This window comes from Podarcis erhardii (assembly GCF_964252035.2).
Source record: "Podarcis erhardii genome assembly, chromosome: 6".
Lineage (NCBI taxonomy): Eukaryota > Metazoa > Chordata > Lepidosauria > Squamata > Lacertidae > Podarcis > Podarcis erhardii.
The window spans coordinates 74,931,744-74,955,288 of record NC_138510.1 but is presented as its reverse complement, the minus strand read 5'-3'; the positions used below and the strand labels follow the sequence as shown (position 1 = coordinate 74,955,288).

Genomic DNA, 23,545 nt, shown 5'->3' with positions numbered 1-23,545 from the left:
GTCAAAACAAAATAAAAAAATTCCTTCCAGTAGCACCTTAAAGACCAACTGAGTTAGTTCTAGGTATGAGCTTTCGTGTGCAGAAGTGTGCATGCACACGAAAGCTCATACCTAGAACTAACTCAGTTGGTCTTTAAGGTGCTACTGGAAGGAATTTTTTTATTATAGTACTTCATGGACAAGTAGGGATTTGAACCCTGGTCTCCCAGATTCCTGATCCAGCAGTCTAACCCCTACAACACACATAAAAAGGTAAAGGGACCCCTGACCATTAGGTCCAGTCCTGGCCGACTCTGGGATTGCGGCACTCATCTCGCTTTATTGGCCGAGGGAGCCGGCGTACAGCTTCTGGGTCATGTGGCCAGCATAACTAAGCCACTTCTGGCGAACCAGAGCAGCGCACGGAAACGCCTTTTACCTTCCTGCCAGAGCAGTACCTATATATCAACTTGCACTTTGACATGCTTTCAAACTGCTAGGTTGGCAGGAGCAGGGACCAAACAACGGGAGCTCACTCCGTCGCGGGGATTCAAACCGCCAACCTTCTGATCGGCAAGTCCTAGGCTCTGTGGTTTAACCCACAGCGCCACCCGCCTCCCCATACATAGCTGGTGCCTTAATCCCTATCCCTGTTAAACACCACAAAGGAAAAGTCAATGCAAGCTTGTTGCTGTTGTGCGGATTCATAGCAGGTAGGTGTATCTTGAAGACCTGCCCCTGGACTCACCAAAAGTGACATTTGTGAATCCTTAGCAACTGTTGCCGCCTCGGGGAAATCTACTTTGCATGCTGGCAATTGCTCTAAAGAAAAATCCAACAGTGTAAACTGTGGTCCTTTGAGGTTTTGTAAATGAGAACTGCACTTTTCTGTAAACTGATATTGGCTTGTGAGGTGAGACCGCTGACAGGAAGAGCAGTAGCAAAAGAACTATCAGTAGCAATTTCTAGTTCATTACGCTGAGCCTTCCCCTGGGGCCATTTTTGTTGTATATCCTTGTTGCCATTGCTCCTTGTTTGTTTAATAGACACAGAATGCCCTGCTTAATTCCCTTATAAGCAGTGTGGTGTTTTTTCTCCCCACTATTGGGAAAAATAACCAGCCATTTTGAAGGGAAAGGAAAACAATTTCCTTGTTAATTCAGCTGGATATCTTGCTGATTAGAATAAATAATGAGATTGACACTGGAACTGAACATTAAGAAACAAATTTGATACCACACGTAAATTTAATGTTGCCTTTGTGATTGTGATCTGAAATTGTCGCCGCTTCTCTGCTTCAAATCATGTTAAATTGTTTAATTTCTTTTACAGTATCTGGACCTTTTTGTGCTGCTGCTTGGTTTAAAGTTTCACGTGCTGGTTTCTATTCCTAAATTGTTTCGGTGATTCTGATGGTGAGGCCTTTCTCTGAACGGTGGCAGAAAAAGACTGAAACAAATAAATGGAATTAGGAATTCAATGGCTGATTTCTGTGCGTAAAATATTACACACCACCTCCAGCTTGTTATTGATATTTGGATATGGGGCTTGTGCATGGCATATTATTTACCAATTGACCTGTGATACACATTAAAAGGTATAATGCAGCTAGCTATATTAGGGCAAAATGTGGGTCACATGTCAGCTTAATTTACTATGGTAACATTACCGTTGGTGCATAAAACGGCCCATTTTTCCCTTTATGGACATTGTGAGGTAAATGGTAAAAATCAGGGCTGGTTTCACAGGGAGGGAGGAACTGCCAGGGACCCCCCTGGGCATGCTGCAATGAGGAAGTTTGAGGGGGTTTAAAATGTCATTTTAATATGTTATTCTTAACAGGCCATTCTGCTCATTATTGCAATTTGAAGAGATTGACCATTCACCTGGCAATAAGCAAGGGTGATTTTGAAGTATTTGATGAGCATAAGATCATTTTAAGTCATAGGAATGGAAGTTATGTGGTCAATCTGTTCATTTATTTATTTATTTTTTAAGGAAATGTTTTAATTTTGGATACGTACAACATAGGAACTGGAGTAAGAATGCAGACTACTGAGAAAGGCTGACGAAGCTGAAATGTATCTGGCATTCCAGGTATTCACACAACTCCACTGAATAATAATGAGAGCATTTAATGTACTCTCCTGTATTCCTTCTTACTCACATTACTGTGAGGGAAGGTCAGCGGTTCAAATCTGCTCAGCGGTGGTGAACTCCTGTTGCTCTGCCCCAGCTCCTGCCAACCAAGCAGTTTGAAAGCACACCAGTGCAAGTAGATAAATAAGTACCACTGCAGCAGGAAGGTAAACAGCTCTGGCACTCGTCACGGTGTCCCATTGCGCCAGAAGCGGTTCAGTCATGCTGGCCACATGACCCGGAAAGCTGTCTGCGGACAAACGCTGGCTCCCTCGGCCTGAAAAGCGAGATGAGTGCTGTAACCCCATCGTTGCCTTTGACTGGACTTAACCGTCCAGGGGTCCTTTACCTTTACCTATGCTTATATACATGTTGAGGATACAATGTCATACAATTGTTCCACCTTGGAAGCATTGCAGCTCATCAGGTGGAACTATCCCCCTCCTCCTCACACACAAACTGCTCTAGGATTCCCCCATTCCCCTCTCCAGCCAATTTTGGGGCCTGGGGGTACGTGAGGGAGGAGAGGGGGGAATGTCCTTATGGGGCTGGTTCGGTAAATCCTGCCCTTCATTATTATATTCTTACAGTTCACGGATTTAGCCAACTGAAGTTTCTGTATTGTACAGGTTTTGTTTTAGTGCATGGGCTTTTATTATTCTTATTATATCCTTGTTTTTCATTTTTACATCCACAACAAGGGTCAACTTTCTTCTTTTGCTTTGTTTATAATGGTTTGTTTTCCTTGACTTTTGTGCTTCATGTAATGGTAAAAATGATTCATTTTACACAAATTCAGACTTTTAAGTAGCAACTGGAGGGGGTGATCATCTCATCTCTCCTCTACACAGCTTCTCCGTTCTTCCCTCACAGCCTGCAAGAAATCCAATTTTCTCCACAATCCTGGGAACCTGCATCAGCTGTTTAACAGATGGGAGTGGGGCAACATGACCGAGTGTGGGGTGATTTAACCTTGATCATTCCCTGGGTAAAGCAACTGAGAATTCAGGGATTCTCTGTATTTGGGAGGGCATAATATAGAACCCTTGATATTGGGAGTTCTTGTGACAACTCATCTCCAGTAGGTCTTGTGCCCATGAAGCAGTTGCTGAGACTGGAGGTCCATGCCTCCCCAAAGCTGCCTAAGTCCCCTCATCTCCATGGTTTTCTCCAAGCAACTGGAGACTGCATCTGTGTGCAGCCAACTTCTCCTCACCCTCTTCATGCCTCTCCTGGTTCTGGGAGACCAGCGGGGATGGGAACTTGTCACAGCAGGAGGGGGAGACACCTATGACTCTTCACCAGCCTGACTCATCTCTCCCTGTTGGCCCCCTACTCTCCTGCTTCAGCTTCTGTCTCTGATTCTGGACTCTGCCACAGACCTGTTACGTCTTCAGCTTCCAATACAGTGGTACCTCAGGTTAAGTGCTTAATTCCTTCCGGAGGTCTGTACTTAACCTGAAACACCAATTCTTAACCCGAAGCACCAATTTAGCTAATGGGGCCTCCTGCTGCTGCTGCGCCGCCGGAGCATGATTTCTGTTCTCATCCTGAAGCAAAGTGCTTAACCTGAAGCACTATTTCTGGGTTAGCAGAGTGTGTAACCTGAAGTGTATGTAACCCGAAGTGTATGTAACCCGAGGCACCACTGTACCTCCTCTTCCCAGTCTTCTCCCTCTTCATTCTCCCACCACCAATACCTGGTCTCTGAGCCTTCTTCACTTGGGGGTTCCCCAGCAGATTCCTCCCACCATTCCTCTGTGCCCAACCTGTCCATGACATCAGGGCAGAAGGAGGCAGCCAACACAGATCACAAATATTAAAAGTGTGTGGCAATTCACAATGCCAGCCCTGGATTTAAACAATGAGGACAGCAGGCACAGCTGAGATAGATGCAGTCTTATCAGTTGACAAAAGGGAGTAATGGTGGAACCTGTCTCTATTCCAGTCCCCAGGGGAAAACTGCTACTTACCACAGGTAAGTAGGAAAGACTAAATTGCAGTTTGTAGCTGAAAGGATTATTTGGCAAAAGCCATAAATAAAGATTGACTGGCTGGCTGGAAAGAACATATTAATCAGATATTTTTAACTGGGAGTTTCAGGTGGAGATCTATATGAGAGCATTTCACACAACACCAAGTGACAAGATCTATTATTCAGTCCCCCAGCCTTTTGAAAAACAATCTGTGGTATAAAGTGGCATGTTTTGTGACACAGTAGAGCTAAAAGCTTTTTTTGTTCTAATATTTTATACATCGTCTGAGTATGCCCTTTCATTCCCCATGAAAGAGGTTTTCTCCTCAAGCCTAGATAGCCAATGCTGTGAATGCATGAGCGTTAAGAAATTGGAAGAAAAATTTGACGCATCACCACACACCATGGCCTCGATCCTATGAGTAAAATGGAATGTGCTAAATTAGATGGCTCTCTTTTGGCCCAAATTTACGTTGTGGGTTGGCCACTCTTTCAAGCATGTGCAGACAAACATACACAAAGATACACACACGAGAGAGGGAGGACTGACACACAAAGTGGAATACAGCAGATGGATTGACAGCTCCCTTTCTCTCCTCTTCTGCCTGCTCTCTATCTATCTTCCCTTCTCCATCCCATTCATTCCCATTCTGTGCTCCACTCCAAGCCTCTTGGTGGAATGTATCCCCCTGAAAAAAGGGCTGGTATGCAGATTTGCATGAACTTCAGAAATAACTGCAAGCACACCAAAACAAAAGAGGCTCCTTTTAAGATGATTCATAATCTTATTATTATTTTAAAAAAACAATTACTGATTCATGATAACAAATCTAAATTAAAAGCCTTAGAAATTATTCATCATGATTTCATGCATTCATTCAGGAGGAGTTTCCATCCTCAAGCCAAACCAACACATGTAACACACTCTACAGAAGATATGAAATGTAAATTTGGGCCAAAAGAGAGCAATCTCATGAGATATCCCTGCTAGCAAAAGGAGCTGGTTTCCACCACTTCCTCCTATAGTCCTCTGTACCAGCCAACAAAATAATGCTCTGGGGGTTGGAGGATACTCCAGAAAAGTGTAGGAGATGGCACTGGGGGCTTCAGGGAGAATTGGTGGAAATCTCTTTGCCTACCTTTCTTCCACTATTAGCATCTACTGGATCAGAGTTATTTCCATTCACAGAAGGGCAACTCAGGATCCAAGTCCATTTCTGGTGAACATGCTGCATGCTAAAGAGCATACTTCAGCATATCCCTACACTCACATGTCCCACTTCACATTAAAAAGGGGGAAGGATGTTAGAATTCCTGCTCCATGTTTGCAGTCATTGGATTTTTGTCTATCACATGACGGTATATGTTTTGACTCCACAGAGTGGGAAGTGACGGAGACAGGATGTTTGTGTTACTGTGTTCCGTGAAGTGGGACTATTGTCCTTTGTTCTTTCTCTTTGCTATCTGATGCTAGAGAGAGAGGGAGCTATGTTGCAGTGCTCCATGTGTGTTTATATGTAAATAAAGTAGATTAGCCAAAATGCTGAGTTGCTGAGGTCTGTTACGCAAACTGCATAAACTCTGCGGATCCCTAAGTGTGCCGATGTCTGTTGGCATCGGTCACTGTGATGTTCAGGCTGAAGAAAGCTTTTGAAGCTCCCGAACGATCAACCAGGAGGGCGAGAACATGCTAGTCGGGCATGTGTCTCTGCCAAGGTCCTACTCGAGTGTAGGACGAGCTCCTGACAAAGAATAGAGTGCATGTTCAGAAGCTTGCATGTGCAACACACATACTGTGCTGTTACATATCCAGTCACATAGCACTTTTAGGTCAACCGCACAACCTATATGCCATGCCCCCAGCAGTTCATCTGCTTTAGCTCTGCTGGAATTGCTAAGAATGACTTCTCCAAATAAGGAGCAGAATATATTGAACAAAAGCAAGCCATTGCAAAATGGGAATGGGTCCTGAGAAATAATTAAAAATGTTAAGAGGTAATTAAGTGAAAGCGATAATTATACTAAGGAAGGACATAGACTCAAAGCAAGCTCATAATGAATTATATCAACTTCGTTCACAAGCCAGAATGGTTTAATATATGGAGGAAGAATGCTGGAGAATAAAACTAAGATTCGGTTTTTTGGTTCCAGCAGCAGAAGCTCACGCAAGTACTTCCACTAGAGCAAGAGGGCTTTCCCTCTCCTCTCCTCCCATATCCCCCCCCCCACACACACATAGGTCAAGAGAATCCCAGAACAGCATGTGGGGAGAGGAGGGACAAATTGTTCCACCAGGAAAAGAGACATGGTTGTGCTGATAGAGCAATCTGCTTAACCCTACATTGACTTCCTCCCCACTGTTGGAGTGTAAAGGTTATATGAAGTTTAAGGGATGCTCGACCTATTATTCAAGTTCACAATGGTACTTAAAGTTATGCTTTATCAATCAATGAGCAATAAATTTTGGATTTGATATCCCGCTTTATCACTACCCGAAGGAGTCTCAAAGCAGCTACCATTCTCCTTTCCCTTCCTCCCCCACAACAAACACTCTGTGAAGTGATTGGGGCTGAGATACTTCAAAGAAGTGTGACTAGCTCAAGGTCACTCAGCAGCTGCATGTGGAGGAGCGGAGACGCGAACCCGGTTCCCCAGATTACGAGTCTACTGCTCTTAACCACTACACCACACTGGCTCATGATAAGCTGAATATACTGATGTCATAAGAACAGCCAAAAAATGCACTATTGAAAACTTGTCAAAAATAAATTTAGAATTTGTCTTATTCAGAAGAATTATATGTGTTGTTGAGGAATTTTTAAGGTGAGTAATTTGTATATGTTCAAGTTGTGGGAATGATAAGAAACAGTAAGGTAGTTTCAATTGTGCCCCTAATTTATGGGGTAGTGACTTACTATCTTCACATGATAAGATTCTCAGAAACTGTATACACTCTGAAGTTTGAACATACCAGCCTGTTTTCATCACTTGATTGGTGATATCTTACAAGAGCTGGAAACTTAGAAAAATGCTCTCCTATTTAGAACTACTGAAATCTTAAGATCTAGATTTTGTAAGAAATGTTTAAGTGCCACTATTGCTTACCTTAGACTATATTTATGTGCTATTAGAAGAAGTGTTTGTTTGTTAATACAATTACTGTTGTACGAAACTTGAATTGAATCCACAGCAATTCTAGGTGTATACCTTGTTGAAGTGGATTAAACAGCTATTGGTAATCAACTGGCAGCTGAAATGCAAACTAGGACTGGAGGTTGTAGGAATTGCTATGATACATAGCAAGCCTCTTCTTTCAGGTGACCATTGTTGAAGAGGATGTTCAGCGTTTGCACTTGGGTACTTTTTAAAAGAAGAAACGGGTGGATTTTTTAGCCTTATATAAGCACATTCTCAGATGAACAGCACTGAATGCTCATACCTGGCTCTGTGTCGTTTGCCCAGGTAAAGGCAAAACAAAATTATGTACTTCTGTGGAGGCCGTTTATGAATAAATATCTCACCTTTCCATTGATACATACACAAGAATACCTTCACTCATCAAATGGCAAAAAAGAAGATGTGAACCTAGAACAACAACAATCTGTCCTTTCCTAAACCTCTGCCTCTTGTGCAAACAAGCAGCAATAAAGCACATTAAGATCTTCAGGCCATCCATGTGTGAGTACATCGCTTAAGGTACAGCATCTCCAATATTCTCCCAGGACACTCTTGCTCCATGCTCCCTTCCCTACTCAGCCTGATGAATTTAAAGCCATCCTGTAGCACTGGGCATGAAAAACCCTAATAGGTGAGTAAGAAATGAATCCAAGCATGATATTGCAGCAACCAGATGTGAAATTTTGGAGACTCAACAGCCTATGGTCAGGTGTTTGCACAATGCAGGATAGAACAAATATATGCCAGATGGGTATTCAATACTAACTTCCTTTGAAATTCAAATATAACAGCAATTTTAAAATGGTTGCTTCACTGCAACCATTATACCAACAGCTATAACTGGAAGCCACAAATGCTCCACTCTATTGGAAATTTTTAAAAATAGGGAATATGGATGAATCTTAGTGAAACATCAACTATTAAAACATTATATATATATATATATATATGCAGGTTTTGGTGTCCTCGGGTGTCTTCCCGTGTAAAAGTTGGGGTGTCTAGGCGACGTTTCGACGAGGTCTCACTCGTCATCTTCAGGCTGGTGCTTTCGGCTTCTTGTTACTGGAACAGAGCAGGATCTCAGTGTTTGAGTTCCTATAAATACTGTAGAGGGGGTGTGGTGTATAGCCTCCAATGTTCTGGGCAGAGAGGAAGTTCCCAGGCTAGTGTGCCTTTTCTTCTTTTGTTCCTTAATTACTTGAGAGATATCTTGAGTGATTTCTTGAGTGATATCCTGAGTACCACTTAGGTGGGTCATTAGGTGTGGATTAGTTGCTAAAGTCTTTGTGTCTTGACCTCTTGAACTTTGTGAAGAGTTTTCATGAGAAGATGGCTGTACTGTACTTAGTTGTGCTCTGGCTTGGCTTCGTGTATAGGGGCGAGCTGTGGTTTTGTGGCTTGTGTCAGCCAGATCTGTGTAGGGATTGCAGGGGGGGTGCAGCATCCGGAGGTGCCACCATGGATTGGCTACTGGATGGTGTCTGTAATTCATCTGTGGAGAGGGTCTGGGTTTGGGTCTGGTGTGGTTGATTGGTGTTGGCGTTCTGTGTGCCTCTGGATCTGGTGTCAGTTTTTGTGGGGAGGGCTAATTTCCAGATGTCTGGCAAGCGGGATGTGTCGTCACGCTTGTTCATGTTGTGAGGGTGTTTCTCTATCTCGATGGCTTCCATGATTATTCTCTTGTGGTGATGTTCCGTGTTAAAGAGCAATTTGGAATCTGCAAAATTAATTTCGTGTCCTGTTTCTTTCATGTGTTGGAAAAGAGAGGAAGTTTTTTCTTCTTTTTTGACGGCATTCTTGTGTTCTGCGATACGTGCATTTATTCGTCTGTTTGTTTGTCCAATGTACGTGGCTGGGCAGACTTTGCAGGGTATTTCATAGATCCCTTGGTTTTCCAACTGGATTTTATCCTTGGGGTTTCTGAGGATATTGGCTATTTTTTGGTTGGTGCAAAAGGCTGTTTTGATATTGTGTTTATGGAGGATTTTGCTAATTTTATCTGTAGTGCCCTTGATATAAGGAAGGAGGGCCATGCCATTGTTTTCTTCTGTGTCTTGGTTTTTGGGGGGTGTTTCCTTTTGGATTAGCTTCGTAATCCTGTTTTGCTGGTATCCATTGGCAATTAACACGTTTGAGAGATTCTGTAACTCAGTTGTCAAGTGGTCTTTGTCAGCCAGCCAGTTCATAGAAACAATAAAGAAGCAAAACCTACATCCTAATGACCTACTTGTGAGCTTCGATGTTGTATCTCTCTTCACACAAGTGCCCATTAATGAAGCCTTGACAGCTATTCAAAACAAATACAATCCCCCCGAATACATCTTGGACCTGACCAACCACTGCCTAACCAACACGTACTTCATCCACAATGGACAAAGATACAAACAGATAGAAGGAGCACCTATGGGATCACCCCTCTCACCGGTCATCGCAAACCTGTACATGGAACACTTTGAAACCAATGCTTTAGACAAGTCAGAACACAAACCCAAACTTTGGCTCAGATATGTTGACGACACCTTTGTAATTTGGCCACACGGGAAGGAAAAACTGGATAGCTTCCTCACACATCTCAACAACTTACACCCCAAAATACAATTCACTATGGAAATAGAAGCCAACAACCAACTTCCCTTCCTTGACGTCCTAATCTACAAAAAACCTGATGGCTCCCTAGGACACACTATCTACCGGAAAAAAACACACACCAACCGCTACTTACATGCACAATCACACCACCACCCTGCACAAATAAACTCCGTAGCCAAGACTCTCATCTCCAGAACCAAACGCCTGGCTGACAAAGACCACTTGACAACTGAGTTACAGAATCTCTCAAACGTGTTAATTGCCAATGGATACCAGCAAAACAGGATTACGAAGCTAATCCAAAAGGAAACACCCCCCAAAAACCAAGACACAGAAGAAAACAATGGCATGGCCCTCCTTCCTTATATCAAGGGCACTACAGATAAAATTAGCAAAATCCTCCATAAACACAATATCAAAACAGCCTTTTGCACCAACCAAAAAATAGCCAATATCCTCAGAAACCCCAAGGATAAAATCCAGTTGGAAAACCAAGGGATCTATGAAATACCCTGCAAAGTCTGCCCAGCCACGTACATTGGACAAACAAACAGACGAATAAATGCACGTATCGCAGAACACAAGAATGCCGTCAAAAAAGAAGAAAAAACTTCCTCTCTTTTCCAACACATGAAAGAAACAGGACACGAAATTAATTTTGCAGATTCCAAATTGCTCTTTAACACGGAACATCACCACAAGAGAATAATCATGGAAGCCATCGAGATAGAGAAACACCCTCACAACATGAACAAGCGTGACGACACATCCCGCTTGCCAGACATCTGGAAATTAGCCCTCCCCACAAAAACTGACACCAGATCCAGAGGCACACAGAACGCCAACACCAATCAACCACACCAGACCCAAACCCAGACCCTCTCCACAGATGAATTACAGACACCATCCAGTAGCCAATCCATGGTGGCACCTCCGGATGCTGCACCCCCCTGCAATCCCTACACAGATCTGGCTGACACAAGCCACAAAACCACAGCTCGCCCCTATACACGAAGCCAAGCCAGAGCACAACTAAGTACAGTACAGCCATCTTCTCATGAAAACTCTTCACAAAGTTCAAGAGGTCAAGACACAAAGACTTTAGCAACTAATCCACACCTAATGACCCACCTAAGTGGTACTCAGGATATCACTCAAGAAATCACTCAAGATATCTCTCAAGTAATTAAGGAACAAAAGAAGAAAAGGCACACTAGCCTGGGAACTTCCTCTCTGCCCAGAACATTGGAGGCTATACACCACACCCCCTCTACAGTATTTATAGGAACTCAAACACTGAGATCCTGCTCTGTTCCAGTAACAAGAAGCCGAAAGCACCAGCCTGAAGATGACGAGTGAGACCTCGTCGAAACGTCGCCTAGACACCCCAACTTTTACACGGGAAGACACCCGAGGACACCAAAACCTGCATATATATATATATATATATATATATATATGGATCAGATGTTTGGTTTATTGTTGATATTTCAGTAAAGCCTCTTGAACATCTCAGTCGGTAGGTAGCTGTCGGTAGGTAGCTGTCATGGACTGGCTGGATGCAGAGGAAGAATCAACTGGAGAACCCCCAAGGGAGGAAGGCTCAGAGCCCAGAGATTGGTGGTGGAATGACGATGAGTGGTCAGAGGGAGAAGAGGGAGAAGAGGGAGCAGACTGGGAGGAGGAGGAGGTAGAGGAAGCTGAAGAGGCAACAAGGTTTAGTGAGCAGGAAGAGGCCATAGCAGAGAGAAGTTCAGAATCAGTGGCAGAAGCAGAGGCTGGAGAGGAGTGGGACCAAGAGGCAGAGATGAAGCAGGTTGTCGAAGAAGCCAGGGGGTCTCCCCTTCCTGTTGCGACCAGCTCCCCTTGCTCCTGGTCTCTCATAACATGGAGAGGAATGGGGGGGGGCAAAGAGAGACAAGACAAAGAAGCTGGGGAAGAAACTGGGGGAGGAGCCTCAAGAGAGCAGTGGAAGGCACTGACCTTCAGTCCTCACAACCGCCTCATTGGGGCAATACCTACAGGGAAGAGATGATGTGATTGCTAGGCCTGCACTGTTTGGGCATCTTTGAATAAAGAGTTAACTTCACTGACACTGGTTGTTTTATTGCTAACCTCCTCCTGACAGTAGCCTTTGGCAAGCTGCTCCCCCCGCCCCCCAATGTGGGGGATGATAATGCAGGGTTGCCTTACAATGTTGTTGTAATCTTCACAAATAGATAATGAATGTGGAGCGCTTTGAAAACCTAAAAGCGCTATACAAATGTTTGGTCACTTTTTTTGAATAATGAGTGTGGCCAACAGGATTACAGTGCCAACAAGATTACAGTGGTACCTCAGGTTAAGTACTTAATTCGTTCCGGAGGTCCGTTCTTAACCTGAAACTGTTCTTAACCTGAAGCACCACTTTAGCTAATGGGGCCTCTTGCTGCTGCCGCGCTCCCGGAGCACAATTTCTGTTCTCATCCTGAAGCAAAGTTCTTAACCCAAGGTACTATTTCTGGGTTGGCGGAGTCTGTAACCTGAAGCATATGTAACACGAGGTAACACTATATAGCCAAAACAGAGCCACTGAGAAACAAGACTGGAGTATCTGGTGAACCACTAAGTGTTCAGGAATACAAAACAAAACAAAACCTTTTGATAGAATATCCAAGGGAGCGAAAACTCCAAAGTATAGCCCACTGAGGAAATAGTCATGGAAATAGTTAGTGGTTGACATAGCAGAGCTGCTTACCTGACCACCTATCAATGTTTCCCTAGGGCATACTGGGAGGGCAAGAAGGAGGGGCGAGGCAGCAGCGAAATGCAAATGCACTGGTAGAGTCCAGCTCTCCTGCCAATGCAATTGCACCACACCAACTTTGCCTCCTTCTCACCCTTCTGGTATGTCACAGCAACAACCTTGATGGGAGCTCAGGTAAGCAGAGGGGCACCCACCTTGTCAAACGCTGCTGCATGGGAGGTTGGCTATCAGAAAAGCAAAACAGAGAAGTTTGGGTGTGGAATGGAAGGCGGGAGGAGAGCATGGCTGGCAGGCAGGCACCCTGAGCAATTAGGAGGTGAGAACACCATTGCCAGCAACGTTTTGTTGTAGGTTCCTCGTACATTATATAATATCCATCTTAGGTGACATCTACTCTGACACTTCTGACTGCTGCCTTTGATCATTTATCTCTTCCCATGCTTCTATTTCATCAAACTGTCAACAGACTTGCCTCTAGATGGCCACCTAAATGTCAATGTGAATTATTTCCAAAAATGTCTGCAAAGTTTTTGCATAATATGCTTGTAAACCTGCCTTTTGCAACTCATTTTTTTCCTGCCAGTATCATCTTTCCAAATATGCCTTTTGAAAACAGGGAAGAGGGTGTTTCTTTCTTCCATGTGATTTAACAACCATGTTATTTTTAGTGTTTTTCTTTTGAACCAACACATAACAATGTGTAGAGTTAATGCTTAGTATAATAATACTGACGAGCAAAAGTGCTTTATAGACAATGTTCGACAATGACAACAAAGGGCTTTATTTTAAAATAGGTTCTTGTAGGTGTCATGCTACAGACAAAACAGCACTATGCTTCCATTGCCGTAGTAGTTCGATTAGTGATTTTTTTCTTTCTTTTTTCTCCATGAAGGAAGCTGATGGAACTATTAGGGTAGCATAAAATTCCAGGCTTCCTGGAAATGCATTGTGCGACATTTCCTTCAAGGCACCTTCTGCCTTTTTGAAGATACAATCAGCTTTTTGTTAGTTGATTTTTAATACAGCTTTGGCATCCACACAGATTTTGCAGATCACTTATTTGTTGCTTTTGAAATTTCAGTGCACTTAGTATAGGGTTGCCATATTTTAGTTTTGCCCAAAGTTGTTAAGCTTCTTCTGCAAACGACACTGCTGACATGGCATACATACAGATTTTCCAAGACATTAAAGCAATTTCTGCCCGGACACTATTTCCGACAGCCAATTACCGGTTAAAGGTAAAGGTAAAGGGACCCCTGACCACTAGGTCCAGTCGTGACCGACTCTGGGGTTGCGGCACTCATCTTGCTTTACTGGCCGAGGGAGCTGGCGTACAGCTTCCGGATCATGTGGCCAGCATGACTAAGCCACTTCTGGTGAACCAAAGCAGCACACAGAAACGCCGTTTACCTTCCCGCTGGAGTGGTACCTATTTATCTACTTGCACTTGATGTGCTTTCGAACTGCTGGTTGGCAGGAGCAGGGACCGAGCAATGGGAGCTCACCCCGTTGCGGGGATTTGAACCGCCAACTTTCTGATCAGCAAGTCCTAGGCTCTGTGGTTTAACCCACAGCGCCATCCGCGTCAGACGTATGGCAACCCTAACTTAGTATTAACACCTCATGTCACCAATCTGTTTGGTTTTTTTAAAAAAGCAAGCAAACAGTTAAACCATTTTGGGGTGGCACAGGGGTGCTGTAGGAACAACTGTCCAAAAAGCCACTTCTGCCCTACAGAGGAGGTGGGGTTGTGGGCTTCACAGCCCCACCATGCACGTGGCGGCTGGAGGGATTCCCCCGTGCGATTGGAGGGATTCCCAGCCACGGCACCCCCTGGCCAGCCAATCAGCTGGCTCTGGGGGCGTGACCTGCCCTATTTAAGGCAGAACACAGCTGGGGATCTCCCTGTTTGCCGCCTGCCAGCTGTTCTGGTTTTCCCCACCCTCCCGCCCTATAAGGTTTTTGTTCCTTGATCTTGCTATGGACCTTGGTTGGTCGCCGTTGAGGGGCCTGGTAGGAATTTTTCCACTTGGCAAATTGGCAGCAGCCACTTGGTTTTCATCTACCTCGTAGCAAATTGTCACAACTTTCTTGGTATTGGCGATTAGGCATTGTAGATGGAATAGGGGAGGTAAATGAAATAGCGGAGGTAGCGCCATCACCTGCCCCACATATCGAAGGGTAGTCCAATAAAGGATTCCAGGGGGCGTGGCCCTGTCCGAAGCCTTGGGAGGTGAGGGCCTAAGGCATGCCCTCAATCGGTGACCCCAGGGAGTTCCTAGTTGATGTGCATCAGCAGGACTCCCCCTACTGGTGTTTAACCCTTCCCGGACTTCAAGTGGATGGGCTGAAGTTGGATATAGTCGGTTAGGACCAATGCCTAAGCCAATACTGCTCATCACCTGTAACCAATAAAGTTGTGGCCTTATTTGGCCCATTAACCTTAATAATTGTGTCATGTGTCATTATTTCCACTGGGGGGGGCAGGAACTCGCCACACAATTGCCCTATCCCTATTCCACCAGTAGGAACATCTCCTGAGCAGAGTTTGACTCAGAGGAACTTAGGACCCAAGCTAGCATTCTGAAGATGGCATTAAGAGAGTTATCATTGCCTTATTCAGCATTAGTATTGACATTGGTTGGTGGAATTAAATGCACAGGAGGAAAGCTGAAGATTTCAGCCTGTCTTCCTAGCGTAGGCAAAACCTAGGAAGAAAAGATCCCTATAAAGTGCATGTCGCTGTGAACGGAATGGAACATCCATCAGCTCCCCTTAAACAGGCAAAAGTACCATTAAAATCCGCAAAGCTATATGCCAAGTGGAACAGATGGAAGCTCGTTACATTCTTTTTCCCTTGGCATTTGCTTACCCATCATTCTACTTCATAAAAATAATACACATGTGCTACTCCATTTCCAAGGAACATATCCCTTTATGTTTCCCCTCTTTAAAAGATATTTGACTGGGAAGAGCAAATGGCCCAATGAAAAACTCAACTGCTGAACAGACAGAGATTAAAATGAAGACAAGTTCTGGATTTCCAGTGAAAGGTTTCTGTCTTAGACTTTGTTGCAGATTATCCTATATTCTCCTTAATACAATGGCCATAGAACTGTAAAGTTGGAAGAGACCCTAGACCAACCTCCTGCAGCACAGGAATCTCAACTAAAGCATCCATGACAAATTGTACAAATTGTACAAAGGGTTCCAACTGGAAACTGCCCCAACCCCAACCCCAACAAGCTGAGAAACCTATCCTCTTCAGAGCTAAGTGCTACAAATCTCTGTTGCACAAGGCTGTACAGGATTGGAGTGCTACTTTTGCATTCCTGCATTCAGTGTTTCATTTAGAGAAGATGAGCGATCGCTTTTCTTAAAGAAATGTACAGAATTTTATTTGCGAGTTTCCCAGGGACAATAGATTAGAGTGAATCACATCCTACTTAGTGCCATCATGACTCCAGCGAGCCTCAGAGTTGTACTATGTAGAGGGGGAGAAAAGTTAAAGGAACTGTTATTAATCTCATTTTTTTCAGAACGTCAAGGCTGGTAGTGCCTCCTGAAACCAGCAGGGGGGAGAGGACAGATTGTTCCTTTGGACTCCAGACAAAAACCCTATTACTCAATGGTTTAGAATGGAAGGAATGCTGAATCGCAGACCCCCAATAATCACTGCAGATCTGCAGATTCTCTTTGATTGGCTATGACTCTCATCTATGAGAAACCCTCATTACAGACACAGTTTTAGGGCCGTGTCACCCACAGCCACAGTATGAAGGAAGTATGCGCAACAGAACATTGGTCTTTTCATACCATGCGCAAAACCTTCCATGTCAACTGGGAATTGCAGAGATAAATGAGTGGGTCAGGAGGCCCTTCAGAGACAAACAGGTAGACAAATTGCTTGAGTTACTGAGCTTGTATCTTTTATATGAGGTACCGCAAAAAGAATAGCACATTGGCCTCTTGTGCGGGTGTGAGCACGTATCCAATCTGCTTCTTCAGCCTCCAAACTGCACAGTATTTAAGACTGTTTTTAACAGGAGCAAATCAGAAAGCACACACACACAAATTGATGCTCGCACACGGGTTGTTGTTTTTTTCAAAAATAAGAATATTACTAAAAGCCTAGCAAAAGGCAAAAGGATTTGTCTGTAATATTCAGAATCAGGCAGCACTTCTATTTACAGTAAGCCTTAAAGTGCTATGGCACCTCAGAGAGTAGCTGGTTTATTGTGGCATAAACTTTCATATGCTGTTGCCTGAAAAAATTCATGCTACGATAAATCATTTAAGCTCGGAGCCAAAGGGCCATGAGTGGAAGAAAACATACCATCCACGCGGCCTCACAAGCCTGTACACAAAGTCATATGCACAACTGACTGTGCGAGGGGCTCCGGCATCAGAAGGAAATTCTCAAGATGCAACTTGATCTCCACCACACAAGTGTTCTGGCATAAGAAACATAGCCAGCCAGTTCAGCAGTAGCTTGTTCCTGCACCTCAAAAGTGGATCTCAACCTTCCAGCCACAGAGATGCTTGACATGTTCTGAAGTAGTAGGGGGAGAGGAATCATTAGTGATTAGTGCTTCCTCTCCTGCTTCTTCTAGCTGAAGAGACAGGGTGTGGGGGCAGAGAATGAATGTTCCCCAGAGGGCATTTTCATCTCCCTACAGGGTGAAACTTGGAAGGCTGGGGAGATGAAGTATGGTTCACCAGTCCTGTTGGACCTCTCTGTCACTTTTCCATGAACCAAAAATGACCCCTAGACTCAGCTAACAGTCTCCTATTGCCACACAGGAGAGAGCATCAGTTGTGGTGGGTAAGCAAATTTTCAGAGAAACTCACTCCCTATTATTTATCTGCCTATTGAGGAAACCCTGAGAAACCTCTAAGGAATACAGGATTCCCTGGGACACAGTTTGAAACCACTGCTGTCTACAGTGTTACTGCATAAATCAGTCAGAGAGAGAGAGAGAGAGAGAGAGAGAACTATCACCTCTTGAATACATTTTCTGCAAAGGCAAACAAGGTCATCAGCAGATCAGAAAATCAAGTTTGGAGACATGTCTCCCTTTGGCTATGCATGTCCTTTCCCTCCTCCCAACACCTACCTGACATGTGCTAGGGAACCACAGCCAATCTGGGTTTTTTGGCAGAGGCCTTAGAATAGTAGCTACGGTAATTGCTGCATTCTGGGTGAAGAAGTTCTATGTACTCTGAAACTGAGACAGGCTTTAATTATTTGTTTTGGCACCATCAGTTTATGAATTGTTTTCCTACATTATTTTCTACTAGTTTGAAATTTGAAAAGAAGGGGCTACTGGATCAGGCCAAGGGCTCATCTATTGCAGCATCTTCTTCTCACCGTAGCCACCCAAATGCCTATGGTAAGTCTGCAAGCAGAATAGCACTTTTCTCTCCAGTGGTTTCCAGCAACTGGAGGGGAGGATAGTCAAAGGTTTGCTGAGCATCCCCACTCAGCTCCTTTGCAAAAGTGCTATTTGAAGCATCTGCACCCCACCCCCTCTCCTTGAAACAGTGTCCCATTGAACTCACTGGGGTTTCAGTTCTGAGTATATTTCACAGCTGTTCATTATTATTTACTGCACTCCATTTGGAGACATTAAACAAAAGATACACATGTTGACTAACTCCTACTTCAGCTGGATGTTGGTTACTAAAGTTGTGTGACAAACAGCATCAGCTGAAACATGCAGAGTCAAAGGTTAGCCTGTTCCCAAGCCCAGGGAATTATATGAGCAAAATGTGTGGTTGGGGGGTTAAGAGACAAGACATGCAAAGGCCTGTCTGGTGACCTCAAAACCCTCATCGCTTCCTCCGTCAATCACAGGAATAATCTCAGTGTGAAACAGATGTTAAACCTAATTAACCTGAGAGCCCAAAACCCAATTAACATGTAAATTTCAAGCAAGCACATCTTCTGAACTCCATTTCCTTAGAAAAAGTAGATAACTGAGAGGAGTAAGGGGGAAGAGAGAAACAATGTGGGTGGGTTAACCTTCCCACAAGGGGCTGGATATGACATAGCTCTATGCTCAAAAGACCAACAAGTTATGTTTATGGCACATCCCTCCCAAGTAAGGGACCTTAATAGCACACATTTCTCCAATGCAAGGATTTTTTGCAAGTCCTCATCTCTTGATCCGCCTCTGCTTAATGGACAGCAAAACAGTTTTCGTCTAGCAGAAAGAAGAACTCACACCCTCTGAGTGGCATCTGATCTGCATTGTGATTTGGTCTATCATTGTATACAGTGAGGTTATAGGCAGTATTATGTACAATGCATACTGAGGACGTCAATATTTCCTCTTTCTAGAGCAGGGATGGCCAAAGGCAGGTGCTGCTCCCCCCCCCCCCCGCCTCTCTGTCTCACCCTCTGGACTCTCCCCAGCCCACACACTTCTCCCCAGGCTACATTCCTCACCCACCTCATTTTGTTTTTACCTGGCTAGAATGTGTCTCCTTGGAGACTGATCAATTAAGGGGCTCATGTGCGCTTTTAAAGTCCTAAGTGACATAGGCCCCAAATATCTGAAAGTCCACCTTCTTCACTACAGACAGTTTCATGTGTGAAAATCAGCAGAGGACGCCCTCTTGTTAGTTCCACTGCCTTCAGAAGGTGACGGAGGTGATGGCATTCTCTGTGTTGGCCCCTAACTTGTGGAATTCCCTCCCCACAGAGGTGTGCCTGGCACCTTCACTAGACAGTTTTTACCACATGTTGAAGATATACCTCTTTACCCTGACCTTGATGGTTGGGATTGCACCAGTGGGTCAGAGACTCCTTAACCCTGGTCTAAGGAAATATTGTATTTGGCTACTGGTCTGTTGAAAGGCAGTGTGGGACACCTGCCACGGGCATAGATTGTGTATTTCTACATAAGGTAAAAGTAAAGGGACCCCTGACCATTAGGTCTAGTCGTGACCGACTCTGGGGTTGTGGCACTCATCTCGCTTTATTGGCCGAGGGAGCGATGTGGCCAGAATAACTAAGCTGCTTCTGGCGAACCAGAGCAGCGCACGGAAACACTGTTTACCTTCCCGCCAGAGCGGTACCTATTTATCTACTTGCACTTTGACGTGCTTTCAAACTGCTGGTTGGCAGGAGCTGGGACTGAGCAATGGGAGCTCACCCCATCGTGGGAATTCGAACCACCGACCTTCTGATCGGCAAGTCCTAGACTCTGTGGTTTAACCCACAGGGCCACCTGTGTCCCTCGTATTTCTACATAGCCTGTACTAATAGCTTTATCCTAAGCATTTGCAATGACATATGCACCCACAACATCAGTATGTCACCATCTAAGTTGCCTTAGAAATGGACTACAAAAAGGATCACACTCGCTCTCCTTATCATCTGTGGTATCCTCATTTGACATAGATAATGATGACTGGCATCCTGATCTTAAACACATTAGTGATGATATTAAGTCCAAATGGAATCTGACATGTCTCGAAAACAGCAGGATTGCAACGCATGAAAATAATGGATGATTGACACACACCTCTACTGTATATCATTCAATAACGCACCCATCAAATCACAGCTGAAGGCATAAACTGCCTCCATCGCACAGGATTGGGTGATAAGGGAAAGCATGAAAGCTCAGTCTGGATGCTCTGTGATTACTGTTTCACCCATATAACTAATCATTGTTCATACACGGTGCATTTCCTTTACATTACATGAAACAGGCAACACACTATTGTGTGCTATTGAAACAATGGGACCTACTCTAGAGGTATGAAGATTCTCAGTCACTATCCTTGTAAATAAAACTTTTCTAGCACAAAATGTGGCATTACATCTTATTGAAATATATTTTTAAAAAGGATTCCATGCAACGTGTTCAGGATTGACAAAGTTGACTAAAAGGGTAGATGTGCAGAATCCTCTCAACTTCAAGCAATGTGAAATGTATATCTGCATCAAAAGGCAGCATTCATTGTTACTCATGTATGGTTGAAAGTGATTAGCCAAGAACCAATGCATGTACAAAGCTGAAAGCCATGGTTTGCACACTTCACAGATCCCTCCCTTCCCTGGTTGCTATGATCCATGGTTTAGGGTTCATGTTATCAACACTAACCATGGCTGATATCACTACTGCAATGTAGAGATTAAAAACATAGTTTAAAGAGTTTTTGCAGTCTGGGATTACAAGAAAACCAAATCACCACCTACACTGGTGGTGCATGTATGTACATCATAGTTATCGCTGAAAGGAAAAGGAAGCAAGAATTCACTCCAGAAAGAAGGACAGAAAGTGGGAAGGGAAAGAAACCCACAATATATTGTGCTTTGTAAGACACTGTGCATCTTTTCCAGCAGAGACAGGAAAGCTCTAGTTGCTGTTGGACACCAACTCCCATCAGCCCCAACCAACATAGCCAATGATGAAGAATGATGGGAGTTGCAGTCCACCATCTGGAGGGCTACAGGTTCCCCATCCCTACTTCACAGGGAGCGGGCATTGTATCTACACATCACCAGGATGTGCCCCCATCAGTCCTGAAATGCTACCAAGTACTAAAACTGACAGCTCAATAAACTTCAAAGAAGGCATCAAAAGGCTAAATCCAAAATGTGAGCCCCAAATCCAAATCATAATGCTCACGATTCTGAGCTCAATTTTTAACAGATAGGTGGTGATCGCTTAAAAAGCACTGAATTGTTTGGGCAGAAAATTTATTTCCTTCCTTTCTGTTCAAATGATACAAAACGTGTTCACAGCGGTAGCCAGAAAATCATGTGCCACCAAGGACAGGACAAATGATAACAGTGCCAAGAAAGGTGATTTCTGACTGCTGTGCCTTGGGGAGAAAGTCTCGAGATGTGAGAAGTTGACATATTTCTCAAGTTTTCAGGTCTGTGCTACTGTCCTTGAAACAACCAAGAGCCCCATGGCACATTTGTAAGACTAACAAATTTATTATGGCACAAACTTTTTCTGGTCTCTACAGAACCTTATGCCCTAATAAATTTGTTAAGTCTTTAAAGTGCCACAAGACATGTTGTTTTTGCTGCCATCGACTGCCCTCTCAAAGTTGTCCTTGAAAAGCCACATTTTAGCTGCAACAAGACATTTAGAAACCATAACAAAACACCCTATCAAATGAATTATGTGGATTTTTTATTATTCGCAAATAATAATAATCCAGTTATCACATTTATAAGTAAATCACATTTGATTGGATAGTGTTTCTGTTTATTAGTTGATATGCCATATAACCTTTATGTAATGAACAGTGTTCAAAATTAGCCAGGCACATTTCGCATCTGACTATTGGGCACTTGCGACCAAGCAAAGATGCCTGGGTGCCAGACATCTGCACCATCTGGAACTGCATGCCTGGGCATCACTGGATCTTGACTATTTTCACACACTAATGCCACATCCTGTAGAATTCTATCAGTTCTATTTTATCTGCACAGCCAGAATGAATTTCAGAAACCAAAATCCTTTTTCTATGCAGCCTGAGCAGGAGCAGCGAACAACATTACAGTTAATTGTTTTAGCCTATCCTCACTTACACCCCATCCCCACTGCCCTGCTCACAGTTGTGAAGAATATCCCTGTGTTATGAATGGTCCATGTCACCATTAAGGAAAAGAGGTCAGGCTAAGCCAATATATATGTGGACTGTCCCTGGATCAAGTGACTTTTCTTCTTTAAGTTTTCAAAGCTCTTAACCTAACTCAAAGTTGTCATTTGAACTAGCCAGATGTTTAACTAATCACTCACAGTCAGTCCATCATTTCAAAAATAAGACTTGAGAGCTGTCTTGCCCCAAAATGACAACTAGACATTTCGTTTTGGTGACTTTAACCTTAATTTAAGGAGCCATTTGGTCCTAGCTTATAAATCTGAGTTTCTAACACTGGTAATGAGGAGTAGGGAGACCAGTTCTGCTCCTACATGGCCCTTGGTCTCTCAAGCAGTGATATTGCCAAAGCTTGAATATGAATCTGGTTTGGTTTATGAACTTGTCCTGCTTATGATTCTCGGTTGCATTACAAGCCAATGTCTATCTAGAATGTTAAACTACATTCTGTAGCTACAAGGTCAATGTTCAGCAAAGTCAATTACTACTGTGCTTGTGCAAAAGTTTTTTTTAAAAAAATATTTATCCCTCCTTCTAATGAAACTCTTGTTGAGCCCTGAGAACATTGAAACCCCTTTTGTTTGCTGAGTATCTGAGTCAGCTCTCCCAACTGTTTCTTGCAACTGTTGTAAGTGGTGATGCGGCACCAGCACCAGCCAGCCACAATCCAAATAGAAAACCTTCTCTTGTTGAATTGTTTATTTGGAGAGGGGGAAGAGATTCATTTTCCAAGCACCTCCCTCCCGTGGCAAGGAAAAGTGCATGCAGCTTGGGGAATTCAGAACAGCTGCTTAACACAGCACCTTGCAAAGCACTTTGCAAAACTCATGTGGGCAAAAAAACCCCAAAACTGTCAGAGGCTGGCTGAAAGCTGGGACTTGTCAGGGGCTTGACATAACTGAGCCTTGCCTCCATGGAACCTCACAGCTGTGTGAGGGGTGCTTTTCCTCCTCTGCATACTATGAAGAGTGAGAGAAGGTGGGAAGGAGGCAGCCAGAGGAGCAGCATAGATTTTGAAGGAAGAGATACACAGAGAAACACTGTCTCAGCCTCAGAGATGACAGGGAAATCCTTCCGGGTTGCAACCTGATGTAGAAACCCAGGAAGAAAACTCCTTACCAGAAGAGGCACGGAGGGAAGTGAGGAGGGAATTTGTCTGCTAACCTAAAGGAGAGCTTGATAATGAGAAGAGTCTCAACTCTCCTATGCTAGGAGCCAGGGACTTACCAAGACACCTCTGAAGGAAAGATGAGTTTGGGGGAATCTGAGAGCACCCCTAAGTTGGCCACTCTTATCTGGAACAGAGT

At 43.9% G+C, this 23,545-nt stretch overlaps 2 protein-coding genes across 2 annotated transcripts in view; one reads left to right on the top strand and one right to left on the bottom strand.

Annotated features, from left to right (window-relative positions):
* The window catches only part of LOC309344236 (uncharacterized protein), a gene marked incomplete at its 3' end in the record, with an annotated part of 133,235 nt that extends 115,876 nt beyond the window's left edge, over positions 1–17,359 (top strand). The window contains exons 2-3 of the mRNA XM_081866485.1: positions 9,473–10,900; positions 17,219–17,359. Coding sequence (XP_081722611.1) covers positions 9,674–10,900; positions 17,219–17,359 — 1,368 coding nt within the window. The 5' untranslated portion in view covers positions 9,473–9,673. The remainder of the gene's footprint in view (positions 1–9,472; positions 10,901–17,218) is intronic.
* PLPPR5 (phospholipid phosphatase related 5) overlaps positions 1–23,545 on the bottom strand; it is a 93,786-nt gene that overhangs the window by 61,590 nt on the left and 8,651 nt on the right. The gene's annotated exons all lie outside the window — the stretch shown is intronic.